Source organism: Malus sylvestris, chromosome 3 (genome assembly GCF_916048215.2).
Source record: "Malus sylvestris chromosome 3, drMalSylv7.2, whole genome shotgun sequence".
Classification (NCBI taxonomy): Eukaryota; Viridiplantae; Streptophyta; class Magnoliopsida; order Rosales; family Rosaceae; genus Malus; species Malus sylvestris.
The window spans coordinates 3,223,726-3,238,425 of NC_062262.1; the positions used below are offsets into that span (position 1 = coordinate 3,223,726).

Genomic DNA, 14,700 nt, shown 5'->3' on the forward strand with positions numbered 1-14,700 from the left:
TGGAGTTAACGAGACACTTGGTGCGAAATTGAGGCAGTGACGTTTTATAATTCATTTAACTGATTTCACTTAGCAGGATAAGATTGTTGTATGAAAGGACAATAATTTCTAGATAAGGTCCCCAATATAGTGTGGTGAAAGTCAATAAAGATGACCATTACTATCATGCTTTAGGAAGTGAGGTGATATATTGTTGTACCAATACAACTTACAACTAAAATACGCTTTATGCTTTATTCGTTTTTATTCGTTCCTATGCTACCTCGCGTGGTGGTTCGTTCTTGTGGGATGCTTATGGTTTTGAATTTCTTTTTAATATTCTTGTTGAAAATGTAAACATTTATATTAGAATTTAATAAAATTTATCCTTTGACAAAAATAAAAAAAATATTGTTCTCTTTTAAATTTACTAAAATGTGTGTACAAGGCAAATAAAATGCTTATACTCAAATAATTTATGGGGCTCAATTATCTACAAAGAAAAATAATTTTGTATACTGTTTATTTTTGTTCATTGGTTCTTCTTTACTTATATTTGATTCAAAAATTGGTGTATGGACGACATTCCTCATTTACAAATTACTGCATTCGTTAAACTTGTAGTTAAATTGCCAAACCATTTGTTTTCTATACAAGTAATAGTTGAGAGACGAGAATTATACCTAGAACCTTGAATGCAAAAGTAAATGTTTTTAATTACTCGAACTACAATCCTTTGCAATCAAATCGTGAAATTTAAAACTCTGTCAAATGATTCACGCTAATCGTTTTCTTGGTCAATAAACGTAATATAAACTACGTATTAGTAGAATTATAATATCAACCCAAAAATTAAAAAAAAAAAATTATTACCCGCTTTTATACATAACCGAAATAAAATACTAAAAACGAAAAAAATGTGAGCATTAAAATAATAGGAAAACTAATTAAAAGGGCTTGAAAACTTTGAGTTTTAATGATAAGGACAAAATAAAGGGTAAAGTGAATAGTACCAGGATTGACTTTTTAGTGTAAAAATGTGGTTTTTCGTTAAAGTGAACAGTATCAGGTGCTTTTCGTTAAAGTTCCCTAAAATAATTTTGTGCAAATAACTTGTTTTTCTAATCTCACAATCTCATCACTCTATCAATTCCCTAAACTCTCTCTCTCCATCTTTATCTTCGCATTTGCACGCCACGTCAACTTTGCTTTCCACTTTTTCAAACTTCCCCAATTCACTAGTTTCTTAAACATAATTTGACATTAATTAAAATCTAAATCCTTTTAAAACTAAATCACATAATAGTGCGTACTGCTCAAGCTTCAATTGGTATTTTTTCACGAAAAACAAATATGAGATAACAAATTCAATCTTTCACTAGCATAAATTATACGTAAATTTAAAAAAAAAAAAGAATTTAAAATTGACACAAACAAATAAATAAATAATTAGAGATAATAAATTCCGTTCAAAATTCATTCACTTCGTACGCCCGTCGTCATAAAAGCATTTACAAAAATTTTCCCTACATCTAATTTTTTTCTATTTACACGTCAGATTCTAACAATTTCTTTTCTTTCTCAAGAAAGGAAAACAAAAATATTAAACACAACGAAAGGCCGTGTCTGCTGAGTCAGCGGCGAGTCTGGTGGGCCCGGATCCTATTAGCTTTACGTGTCTTTACCAGCACTGGTCCGTTTCCCACCTCCGGGTCGAGTAAAACCCGTCGGTTCGAAACCCGACCGAGCTTCTCCGCCGATTAAAATTAATGCGAGCAGCGCCCAACGACGTGTCATACACTTCCCGGGCCGCCGGATCGGACAGCGTGGCGTAGGCGTTGTGAATCTGGATGAAATCCCGGCCGTCGGACTCCGACCGCGACGCGTCCGGGTGGTATTGCTTGGCCAAGCTCCGGTACGCCGACTTGATCTCCGTTGGCGACGCGTTGGCTGTGACTCGGAGGACCTCGTAGAGACTCGCCGCGGAGGCACCGTGCCGCGGCTTGGCCTCGGTGAACGCCTGGGCGGAGGAGGCCTTGATCTGGAAACTGCGCCGCTGGGGCAGGGGCATTTTTGGAAGGGGGCTTGCGGCCGAGGGGAAGAGGGTTGTAGACATTGGGGATTTTGGCGATCCTGCGGAGGGCAATTTGGGAATCGGAGGAGATTTTGGAGAGGACGAGGAGGACGAGGAGGATGGTGTGAATACAATATTTGTAAGGGGTATAAATATCTGTGTGTGGGTGTTGTGGGTTAAGGGGGCGCTGACATGGCACTTGTTCCAGCGGCATACAGTTTATATTTGTTGCTTCTAGAAGGAGTCCGGATCCTCGCTGGATCATCTTTGTATGGATTTCGGGAATTCGTGAATCGTGTTCGTTTATCTTACATCGTGCGGTTATAAATCATTTTAAATATTTTTATTTAAAAATCAATATAAACAGTAATTAACAAAAACTAACCGTACGATGTACGATAAACGGACATAATTCACGAATCTTCATAATTTTCACCAAAAGGAACCGGAGGGAATCCTGTTGGTTCTAGAAGCACCAAGATTTCCCCAATTTACATCGTTTTTGTTAATAGTAAATTGATTTTTGTTTTTAACTATTTTTACTCTGACTTGCCATGATAGTAGAGTACGGTATAGGGGTGTTCTTTCATTTATAAATAGGATTGTTCTATTCACATATTTTATTTTACTTTTAACACATTTTTTGTTAATTTCTGTTTGTTGGTCTTCTTCAATTCATCTAATCCGACGGCAGAAAATTAGAGGGGTATATGAGAAGTAAAAAAAAATGTGTAAATATCACATCCCTATAAATAACTAGTTTCAAATTGGATTATTATTTATATGGAGTTTAATACTTTGGCATTGTCGAATAAACAATCTTCGTGGTGATAAGGTGATCAGAATATAGCTCTCATGATAAAAAAAAAAATTAGGATTTAAATTAAATCCTAGTGATGCGTTAGCAAATTTAGTTCAAAAGTGAATTTTTTTCGTTTGTTGTTCATTAAATATAGGGATAAAAATATACTTGGAGGTGTGCACCTTCTTCTCATCCATGAAGATCAATTCAATACATGTAAGAACTCATCAAACACATGATTCATGAGCACCAATATCCATATTATAAAACTGCAATTCACCAACATATTCGTCACATAATTCTTCTTCAAAATTACAATTTTGACAAAAGTAAAAAGGAGGTACGTTTATATTAATAATGTAATGGTTGTAGATATTTTTCTGAGGGTTTAATGATGAAGATGGTAAAGTCAAGTGACTGTATTTTGTAGGGTATGCCTTGTATTTAGGCAGGACATATCAAGTCACAAAAAGACATCAATAGCGCGTTTACTAATCCGTAATCAAATTGAGAGGAATTGAATTGAGGAGGAATTGGATTGAGGAGGAATTGAAATGAGGTGGAATCAGAATCAGATTCCTGTTGAAGTTGTTTACTAAAACTGTCTGGAATCGGAATACAATTCCATAAAGCTGTTTACTAATGTTTGTACCATACTTGACCAATCCCGAAACTACCGAGCACCGGCCAACGCTATACTGTCAAGGACCCAGAAGAGTTCCCCTCCGACCAGGAGGCCAATCACTACTCGACACGTGTCAAGATTAGAAGCCAATCAGAGCGCAGCACGTGTCGACATCAAGAACCAATCATAACATGACACATGTCAATGTGACAAAGCTACAAGTTTTTCTATAAATAGGGGTCATTCCCCCACAATATTGGCTAATGCCATTTGTGTTAAATCATTCACAAGAACTCACTAAATTGAGAGCTTGATCCTTTGTACTTGTGTAAGCCCTTCACTACTAATAAGAACTCCTCTACTCCGTGGACGTAGCCAATCTGGGTGAACCACGTACATCCTGTGTTTGATTCTCTGTCTCTATTCATTTACGTACTTATCCTCACTAGTGACCGAAGCAACCAAGCGAAGGTCACAAAACCCGACACTTTCTGTTGTACCAAAGTCTTCGCTGATTTTGTGCATCAACATTTGGCGCCGTCTGTGGGAAACGACACTTATTCCTACTCTCTTCAGCTGTGTCAAGCTGGTTTCTATCATTCATACACTTTCTTTTGATCAGGCATCCCTCTCCAGCATGGGAAGCGAAGGAAGCCACAGCACACAAAATGACACCCCCCTTGCACATAGTGCGAAACAACGAAAGAAGGAAGGAAAACGAGTTCTTCTTCAAGCTAAAGTCGATGAGTTGGAAGCTCAGAACAATAAGATAGCAATGAGGAATGAGGTCCTCCAGGAGCAATATGAGAAGCTCTTCGAGACACTTCACGAAGCTAGGCAAGCTCAGACACGCGAGCTTGTTGCCCCCGTGGAAGTCAACCATCAACTGGGTGCCCTCCAACATGGAGGGTCACATGCATTCGACATAGATATCCCTGATAGGGAACAAATTACCCCTCGATTTGATAATCAACATGAGGCTTCTCTTAACCCAGTTGTTTCGACCCGAACCATGAGAAGCGGAGGGAGACACCTCTTTGCTGAAGGGGCAGAATGATCGAAAGCCGTCTTTCGCGATTGTCGGGATTTCCTGAAGCAACGTCGAGAGAATTCCATCCATATAAGCTCAAAGATCAATGACCCAAGGATTTCTGAGAGACTCGGTCCCCTGCCACGGCCCGAGCCGGCCACCAACTTGGGGAAGGTGCAACAAGTCCTAGAGAGACATGAGGGTACAGGGGACTCAGAGGTGTTCCGACAGACATACCCTGGAAGCCAGTACAGCGAGTCCAGGGAAAAATCACATGCCCTTGATCAAACCTTCCTAATTCCAAGAGGAGATGGAGATTTACGAAAGAAAGCTCCAGTGGCACATAACTCCGCTCAGGACCCCCTTGTCCTACAACTTCTTGAGGAAGTAAACAAGTTGAAGGCTGAACGTCAGGCTGAAATACCTGACTGGAACCAACCCAGGCCTGGCCCTCTTACAAGGAGGATCCTCAACACCCCCCTTCAAGCAAAGACAAAGCAGAAGCTTGGCTTGCAACTTTATACTGGAAAAGAGGACCCGATTGAGCACCTTAACCTCTTTGAGTCCACCATGGCATACCGGATGCACACCGACGAAGAGCGATGTCTTCTCTTCCCCTCCACCCTCTCTGGCGGAGCTCTAAATTGATGACCTGTACACTATCCGCCAGAGGCCAGACGAGTCATTACGTATGTATGCTGGCCGCTTCAGCCATGAATACTCCCGGTGTGCCGAGGCAGACGACAAGACTGCCCTCAAAGCCTTCACGGCAGGCCTACGTGATTGTTTCTTTAAATACATGATCAATGCCAATACTTGGAAGACTTACTCTGAGGTGATGGCGCAGGCTTATAACCATGCCTCCGCCGAGGCAAAGACATATCAGGAGAAACCCCTCACCCAACGCCATGGAGGAAGAACTAGCAATAGCTAAAGTTTGACGGTTGGGAAGATCATCCAATGTTTCTCTAGTACAGGACTCTAACAAAGACCCTGAAGACTCCGACATTGCAGACTCAGACTTAGAGCTAAAGCTAGAAGAGCCCTCATCACTAGAACTTCCAGGCTCTGACATCTACAATAAGAAGAAACAAATTCTATCACTACATGCATGATCAAAACATAAGGAAGTTCCTATATTACCCACATGAAGATGGTGCAAAGCGATGCCGGAACCCTTCTCAATCAGAAAGCAATCCGTCTTCCACAGTCACTACAAAACAAGCAAATGAAGACCGTGTCAAGCGACAAAAAAAAAAAAAAAAAAAAAAAACAGCTTCATCCAAAAAGCTTCACCCGAAAACTATCACCTAAAAAGCTTCACCCACAAAGCTTCACCTAAAAAGCTTCACCTAAAAAGCTTCACCCACAAAGCTTCACCTAAAAAGCTTCACCCAAAAAGCTTCACCCGAAAAGCTTCACCTCCAAAGCTTCACCCACAAAGCTTCACCTAAAAAGCTTCACCCAACAAGCTTCACCCGAAAAGCTTCACTTAAAAAAGCTTCACCTACAAAGCTTCACCTAAAAAATCTTCACCTAGAAAGCTCCCTCTACATACTTTCACCATCAAAGCTTCACCATCAAAGCTTCACCTAGAAAGCTTCATCTACAAAGTTTCACCATCAAAGCTTCACCTAGAAAGCTTCATCTACAAAGCTTCATCTACAAAGCTTCACCATCAAAGCTTCACCTAGAAAGCTTCAACACCAAAGCTTCACCTACAAAGCTTCAACACAAAACCTTGCTCCAAATAAACAAATTTTGTTCACAAAACCCAAGATGCCCTTGAACTTGTACAAAAACACTTGGGTAAACATAAACATTTTTTGTTTTACACCCACAAGGGCCCAAAATTTTCCTTCTTATTTATTCACTTATATATGTTCCCAAACATATTATAATAGATCCAACAACAAGCCAAAGTCCCAAGTTTCATAATGGACAAAAGTACAAGCAATTCATCAATAATGAAGGTGCTACAAAACTTGGAATCTGCCCCAAAATAGAAATCCAACCCAAGAGACTTTTTCTCTCTCTCCCTCTTCCGCCTCCTTTCATCTATCAAATTTCTGCAACCTCTGCTCTTCTCCAATGGAGCTGAATTTTGGACACCCTATAGTTTTTGAGCATATGAACAACTTTCAAGAAGGAACCATTTCTGTTTGAGCGACGGAAATTAAAGTGTTGAAGCTCCAAACATGACAGTCGGATTCTTGCAGATTTCGAAGCTGCTATGATGTTTCGAAGATCTGGAAATATTTAACCATTAGTTCATTCTGAATTTTTGATATGTTATGAAAGAGACGATGAGGCACAACTTCAATGAAGAAAGCATGCTGATCTGAACAATAGAAAATGGAGTTTCGAAGCTCACAACAAATCTGACGGGTTGACAGAAAAATAATAACCAGTCATTCATCATACCTAAATTTCTTGAGTTATACAGCTCCGAGGGATCTCAAATTTGGATATGTTGTAGTTCACAAGCTGAGGAACAACTTCAATGAAAAAACCATGCTGATCTGAGCAAGAGAAAATAGAGTTTCAAAGCTCACAACAAATCTGACGGGTTGACAGACAAATGATAAACAGTCACTCATCATACCTGGATTTCTGGAGTTATACTGCTCCGAGGGACATCAAATTTGGATATGTTGTAGTTCACAAGTTAAGGAACAACTTCGATGAAGAAAGTATGTTGAGATGAACAAGAAAAAATGGAGTTTAGAAGCTCACAACAAGTCTGACGGGTTAACAGAAAATTGATGAACAGTTACTCATCATACCTGAATTTCTGGAGTTGTACTACTCCGATGGATCTCAAATTTGGAGATGTTGTAGTTCACAAGATAAGGAACAACTTTCATGAAGACGACTTTGTGATCTGAGCTATAGAGAATGATGTTATCTTGCATCCACTCAGGCTGATTAGTGGAAACGAAAAGCAATTCCACCAAAGAAAAAGATGAAAAAGAGAGAAAAGCTACTAATTGCACTTGATCTTGTCTAGTCAATAGCATACAGCATCAAACACACAAAAGTTGGAAATATTTTTAGACAAGGCATATGCGAATGTGTGACATCGAAACAAGGATTCGTTACTTTGACAAATTAGTAACAAGCGAGACACCTCATTCGGCAACTCTCTTCGCCTGAAGACTTGGGGGACTCCCACCATATGCTACTGCACCTTAATACTCGGCAGTCTCACAACCACTCAGTGACTTGGATTTTTCAAGTCTCCAACCGAGAAGTTTTCCTCACTCGGGAAATTAAGGGAACACTACCTCAAACTACATGCTTCACTCACAAAGCTTCAACAATACAGGTTTCAACAAAAGCAAAAATTCAAAGAACTTTATGAAGAAGGCTTTGGTGTATTTAACACAATATGTTGAAATGAAGCAAAGCTTATTTATTAATATTTTCGATAAGCCACAAATATGTACATATACATGAGTCAAAATAAACAAACAAAAGGGAGCCTTCACAAAGGTTGCTTAGGGGAAGTCTCAGCAGTCGGTAGAGCCCCAGAAAGAGAAAGCACCGGAGGGTGGTTATCCGGAGCCTCAGTACTTGACAAAACCCCAGAAGGAGGAGGCATTGGAGGTTCATCATTTGAAGCTTCATTACCAGGTACAGCCCCAGAGGACGAAGGCAATAAATGCCTTTGGAACAAACCCACAAACCGCTGATGATCAAGTAAAACCTTACCATCAGATTCCTTCATCTGGTCAAGCTTCCTCTTCATGTTTGTAGCATAGTCATGGGCGAGCCGATGCAACTGCTTATTCTCATGCTTGAGCCCTCTAATCTCCTGTTTGAGACTCATCACTTCAGCAGCCAATGATTCAACTTGGCGGGTTCTAGCAAATAGGCGTTGGGCCATATTAGACACAGAACCTGCACACTGAACACTAAGAGCCAGAGAGTCCTTAACAGCCAACTCATCAGACCGTTTGGAAAGTAGTCTGTTATCTTTGGGAGTGAGAAGGTTCCTGGCCACCACTGCAGCGGTCATATCATTCTTCATCACAGAATCCCCAACGGTAAGAGGACCAGTAGGGGATATGAAGGATGGGCGCCATATGTTGTCTGGAGAAGGCGTGGCTGTCTCTTCTCCAAGGTTCAAGTCAAAACGACGGTCGGAGGGTCCAGACATTTTCAAATGTGTTGAAGAAGGAAGAGGTTAGACAAATCAAGATCTTAGAAGTGCAAGAAATGAGCTTCTACTGGTAGAGATTCAAGTGTGCTGTGGAACTTAATGCCAGCCTCTATAAAAATTTGCACTCGACGGAGCTTCAGAAATCGAAGAGGCGTTTGCTTTCTCAAAAGCTGGGCTGCTCAGAGACCACGAGGGCCGATCTCAGAAATCGAAGAGGCGTTTGCTTTCTCAAAAGCTGGGCTGCTCAGAGACCACGAGGGCCGATCTCAGAAATCGAAGAAGCACCTGCTTTTGCAGCCTCGTCAGCACTTATCACATGCACAATCAGCTTTGCGGAAATTACGGGCAATCTGTCGAAGATTTCTGGTGAAGTAAAAAGCACGTGAATCTTACTGTTCAATCACCGCTTTCCATATGCACCATCAACTCCTCGGGTACCACATATAACTTTGTCAAAGATCTCTGATAAAGTTTAGGCACGAGAATTTCGAAGTTCCAGCTACCCTACTATTACCCATAAGGGTAAAGGAACAGCACCACTGCTTGACAACTGGAAAGTCCATATGTGTGTCGACCTCCGTGTTTTGCGGCAAGACAGGTTGGCAAGAACGTCCAACCTTTACTCACATTCGAGAAAAGACTCCCAACATAATTACTTTCTCAAAAACCGGAGTAGCACCGCTTTCCGAATCTCGAGAGTCAGATCCTCGACGGGATTGCTTGTTCGAAAACCGAAGAGGCACAACTCTCAGAACTTCGAGAGCCAGATTTCCTTAGATAAAGCTTGTCTGTAATCTTCACACGTAATATCAGCTTTCCAGATACCACATACCACTTTTTCAAAGTGCTCTGACAAAATTAAAACACGTGAAGCTGGCAACTCCCACTACATTGCTGTGACCAAGAAGGGTAAAGGAATAGCATTACTACTTGTTATTGGGAAATCCCTATATACATTGACCTCCCTCCTCAACGGACAGGCAAACCTGCAAAAATGCTCAACCCTTTCTCGCATTCGAAAAGGCACCCTCAACATAACCTCTCGAAATACTCAGCTTTATTTCCCCCCGATAATACCTCAGCAAATAAGCCACACCAAGAACAAGAGTATCTCATATCATCAGGGTCGAAAGCAAGAGTATCCCATATCATGCTTTCTCCCTATCTTTGTCTTTGTCTTTGTCCACACCTGCAGAACAAGGAGAAAGAGAGCAGTCAGTCGGAACCTGAAATCAAACCTCCAATTTGGAACTGACTGCCTGGAGCCTTTGCCTGGTTGCTTACTTAGCATTGCTCTCGAGTACTCATCCTCAACTGCTGTCAAGGTCACGAATTCCACCAGCAAATACCTCATGACAGTTGATCAGATATTGGCTCTTTACACTGAAGCTGCCAAGCGTGGATGAGTCACTATGAAGGAATGTTCTGAAGGACCATTTAAATGCAAAGGTTGCACACCACTTCTGCCATGCAAAAGATTGAAGCAGAAGGTTCAACGGTGAGCTGAAACAGATCACTACAGCACGACACCTTTCCATACCACATTCATTATTCCGTCAACAGCAAAAGTATCCCATATCATCAAGGTCGAACGTACTCTAGATTTGATGGACTTGTTTTGACCCTCAAATTTTTGAGTCGGCCTTATACTCTGAAGGGCACCAGAAAACCCTCCAGCACAGTTCAAGAATAAGCCTGTGGAAAGTTACTTCTTCAAAAGCAAAAGTATCTCATATCATCTCTTATCCATTTGCTTCTCTTTATCCTGGCAGTTGAATGAGAGACAAGGAGAAGGAGAACAATCAACCGGAAGCCGAAGTCAAACCTCTGATCCTGGGTTGCTTACTTGGAAGTTTGACTGCTTACCTTGTCTGTCACCTCTTTCGGCAGATATCCTAGCTCGGCGACTTGGGGGACTCCTACTATAGGGTTTGTATCACACTTGACTAAGCCCGAAACTACAACTAAGCTTCAAGTGAAATTGATACATTACCTTGTGCGTCAACATCAGCTAAATACACCATTCCCGGATGGAGGAAAGGTACTTCCAGAGAAGGGCAGATGAAGATCAGACCACACTTCGGTACTTAGAAGTTTCGTGATTACTCAAGGGATTGGATCTTGCAAGTCCCCAACCGAGGAGTTTCCCTCACTCGGGAACTTAGGGGAGCACTGTTTGTACCATACTTGACCAATCCCGAAACTACCGAGCACCGGCCAACGCTATACTGTCAAGGACCCAGAAGAGTTCCCCTCCGACCAGGAGGCCAATCACTACTCGACACGTGTCAAGATTAGAAGCCAATCAGAGCGCAGCACGTGTCGACATCAAGAACCAATCATAACATGACACATGTCAATGTGACAAAGCTACAAGTTTTTCTATAAATAGGGGTCATTCCCCCACAATATTGGCTAATGCCATTTGTGTTAAATCATTCACAAGAACTCACTAAATTGAGAGCTTGATCCTTTGTACTTGTGTAAGCCCTTCACTACTAATAAGAACTCCTCTACTCCGTGGACGTAGCCAATCTGGGTGAACCACGTACATCCTGTGTTTGATTCTCTGTCTCTATTCATTTACGTACTTATCCTCACTAGTGACCGAAGCAACCAAGCGAAGGTCACAAAACCCGACACTTTCTGTTGTACCAAAGTCTTCGCTGATTTTGTGCATCAACAACTAATTTGAAGAATCGGAATATAAACCAGTATGATTACTAAAATGCCCTTGTCTCAAATCAAATATTATATATATATTTTTTAATAAAATTTGATATAGTATATAATAGTAAGAAAAAATTAAATTGTAATTGTATTTCATAGACATACTAAAATGATTTTGTTTATTTTTTTTTTATAAATTTAAGTATTGACTTTAATATCTAAATTTTCTCGCTCAAATTGTAGTTTTTTCTCTTCGGCATATGTATAGTTGTGCACAGTGAGATATTTAATTTAATTGAAATCCAATTCATACTTATTTTGATTATGTTGATGGTTTGTTTATATTGTGAGTATTTATTTTGAATATTTTGTATATGTAGAATATATTTAATTTAAGTGAAATTCAATTCATATTTATTTTGATTATATTGATGGTTTGTTTATATTGTGAGTATTTATTTTCATTATTTTGTATATGTAGAATTATTATGGAACGGTTTTTTAAGAGAAAGTCATCATCGGGTTCGGGTAGTTCGAATAATGTTGATAGTTCAAATACTGTTGGTAGTTCAAGAACTCCAAGTTCAAGGCAAAGTCAGTTAGATGATGTTTTGGGTAATCTTGAAGCGGATCCTGGATTGAGAACTCGAATAATAGATTATGATGCTAATATGAAAGATGAAGTCCGAAGATCATATCTACAAAAAGGACCTTGTCAACCTAGAGGTCATAATTTCCCAATAACTAATATGTCGGGAATTAATCGACGCTCCATTCCCCAATGGTTTGATGGTTTGATGAGTTTGATTGGTTGAAGTAATTGGGTCGACTGATAAATAGAATGGGTCGACTGATAAAGGCAACAGTCAGCCCTTTTACACAGAATTAGTTCAATACATAAGCCGACTGAAGTAATTGGGTCGACTGATAAATAAAATGGGTCGACTGATAAATAGAATGGGTCAACTGATAAATAGAATGGGTCGACTGATAAAGGCAACAGTCAGCCCTTTTACACAGAATTAGTTCAATACATAAGCCGACTGAAGTAATTGGGTCGACTGATAAATAAAATGGGTCGACTGATAAATAGAATGGGTCAACTGATAAATAGAATGGGTCGACTGATAAAGGCAACAGTCAACCCTTTTACACAGAATCAGTTTAAGTAAAGCATTAACTTTAACATTTCCATCATTTTCTCCCAATCTTTGCAAATATCATCGCATTCACCTAACCAAATCCCTAAAAGCAGACCAGCAGTTTCCCATAAACGCCAGAAACTCAAAACTATTTAACAAAAATATTTCTGCAAGAATATTACTTTGGCAAACTTTGTCTTCTACAATTGAGCAAACCAGCTAATTATTCCTCCCATTTCAAATTTAATGGGAAAACAAAATACAACCCACTACAGAACAAGCAATGCAAATATGTGATTCAAGCACAAAACACTGAAAAACCATTCCAAAAGTACAGAATGAGAGAATGGAGCAGCTAGAAGAAGCATACCTAATGCACAAGCAAGAAATCTGAGCAAAACCCAACTCACAGTCTGAGCTGTGCTTCTTCTAGTCCTCCTCCTCCACTCCCCTTTTCTGGAAAAAAAAAATTGATTCTTTGATTCATCAGACGATAAGCTCAAAAGAAAACAAACAAAAACTCCTCTTTCACCCTCAATCTTTCACTCTCTCAGTCTCTCTCTCTCTCTCTCTCTCTCTCTCTCTCTCTCTCTCTCTCTCTCTCTCTCAAGTTTTTCGCACACCAAAAAATAAAATAAAAAGAAGAAAATCAGGAAAAAAAATTGAACGAATCCTGGAAAGAAAATCCATCGCGGAGAAGAAAGAAACGCACAAGAAAAGAGCTGCCAAATGCTGATATTCATCGAGCACAGAGATAAAAAAGCAGAAGAAGGAATTTACCTAGCCGTATGTGTGACGAGAGCTCCGGTTGAGAGAAGACAGGCGGCTGAGAGAAGATAGAAATGAGCTGGGTGAAAGAAAAATAAGTCTAGGTTAAAAAAGGATAATCTTGAAAATAATGAAAGTAAGTGAGGGCATAAAGGGAAAAAAATTATCAAGTGGATTGCCCAAGCCATCCGGAATCCCAATACCTTCTATATCTTAGGAATCCAAATCAGCCACATTTTGGAATTGGATTCCAAAATTTGTGTGGGACCCACTAAATTTTGATTCCCCCAAATTTGGTAAACACCGGAGTATGCCGTAATCGGAATTCAATTCCGTTTCTTGATTCCGATTACCCTTACGTAAACGCGCTACAAGTTTTCTGCACTCTGCTCGACAGTGTGGTCCTAGACTAGCAAACAGAGCAAACTCTTCTCTCTTACGTGCCCTAGTTTGTAGAAGGCCAACAAAGAAAGAACCCCCACAATTTTGATTCCCCAAATTCAAGAACCCCTTGGACCAAGATCAAGCTTCAAGAAAATGACCACTCACCTTAATAGCATGGTCCTTTCCCCTTTTTATTTTATTTTATTTTATCTTATATATAATGTTTGTGGTTAGAAGTTTATAATTCAGTTGGTTCGGAATGTTTAATTTTTAAACACGGGGTTATAGGTTTTATTTGTATTACAAAATTTATAATTAGGTTGATTAAGAATATTTATCTATAAAATTGAGTTATAGATTTGATCCGCTCTCTCCTTTAGGTCTAGTAATCTTTTGCACAGCTCGTTATCCCGACATGAAACGACACAAGATTAATATGTTTCGCGTCAACCTGTTAACGATTTGGATCATTATTGGGTCACCAATTAAAACTCAATAAGACATCGTTTGCCAGATCCAGACATTAGACATGTCAATTTCTTGCATGACCTCTTAACTCAACACAACATTTTAACGAATCGAGTCGTTATTGAGTCACCTGTTAAATAACTTATTAAGAACCCATTAAGATAATAAAGTTAACACGATATAATCTGTTAAGATAACAAATATAACACGAAAACGATACGAACATGACAAACACAACCTATTTCCCAACCCTACTCTCCACTATTGTCGGTTGTATAAAACAAGTTTTCTTTGTTCTTCTCCTTTTGTTGGCTATATAATGCAAGCATAGGAAGCGTGGACGTGGTCCTGCAGAATAGACAAGTGAAATGAGTCCTCTTTCTACGAATACAGACGTAGTTCAGAGGGTTCGCCACGTAAAGCAGGGTTTCTACAAACCCTTGTCTTGCTCGCTAAAATTGTACTCACTACGGCCTTTACACTCGTAAATCGTAATCCACACTGACAAAGGCATAAATTTATCTTTGTTGTTGTTTTTTTCTTTTTTCTTTTTTTTTTTTTTTTGGAAACAATTTATCTTTGTTGTTTTGATT

At 39.7% G+C, this 14,700-nt stretch overlaps 1 protein-coding gene and 1 long non-coding RNA gene across 4 annotated transcripts; both read right to left on the bottom strand.

Moving 5' to 3' along the window:
• Positions 1 to 1,442: 1,442 nt before the first annotated feature.
• Positions 1,443 to 2,196, bottom strand: LOC126614997 (chaperone protein dnaJ 11, chloroplastic). Its single transcript, XM_050282719.1, has one exon. It carries the CDS (start codon positions 2,093 to 2,095, stop codon positions 1,661 to 1,663), a length of 435 nt encoding a protein of 144 aa, XP_050138676.1. The 5' UTR covers positions 2,096 to 2,196; the 3' UTR covers positions 1,443 to 1,660.
• A 4,158-nt stretch (positions 2,197 to 6,354) lies between these two features.
• LOC126615006 (uncharacterized) lies at positions 6,355 to 7,416 on the bottom strand. 3 transcript variants are annotated; one of them, XR_007620608.1, is made up of 3 exons: positions 7,297 to 7,412; positions 7,116 to 7,189; positions 6,355 to 7,032 (listed from the first exon to the last, which is right to left on the bottom strand). It is a non-coding gene; the product is annotated as an uncharacterized LOC126615006 (long non-coding RNA). The 3 variants fall into 3 exon arrangements; XR_007620609.1 differs by having other exon boundaries at positions 6,355 to 7,008; positions 7,116 to 7,416; XR_007620607.1 differs by having other exon boundaries at positions 7,116 to 7,416.
• Between the last annotated feature and the right edge of the window lie 7,284 nt (positions 7,417 to 14,700).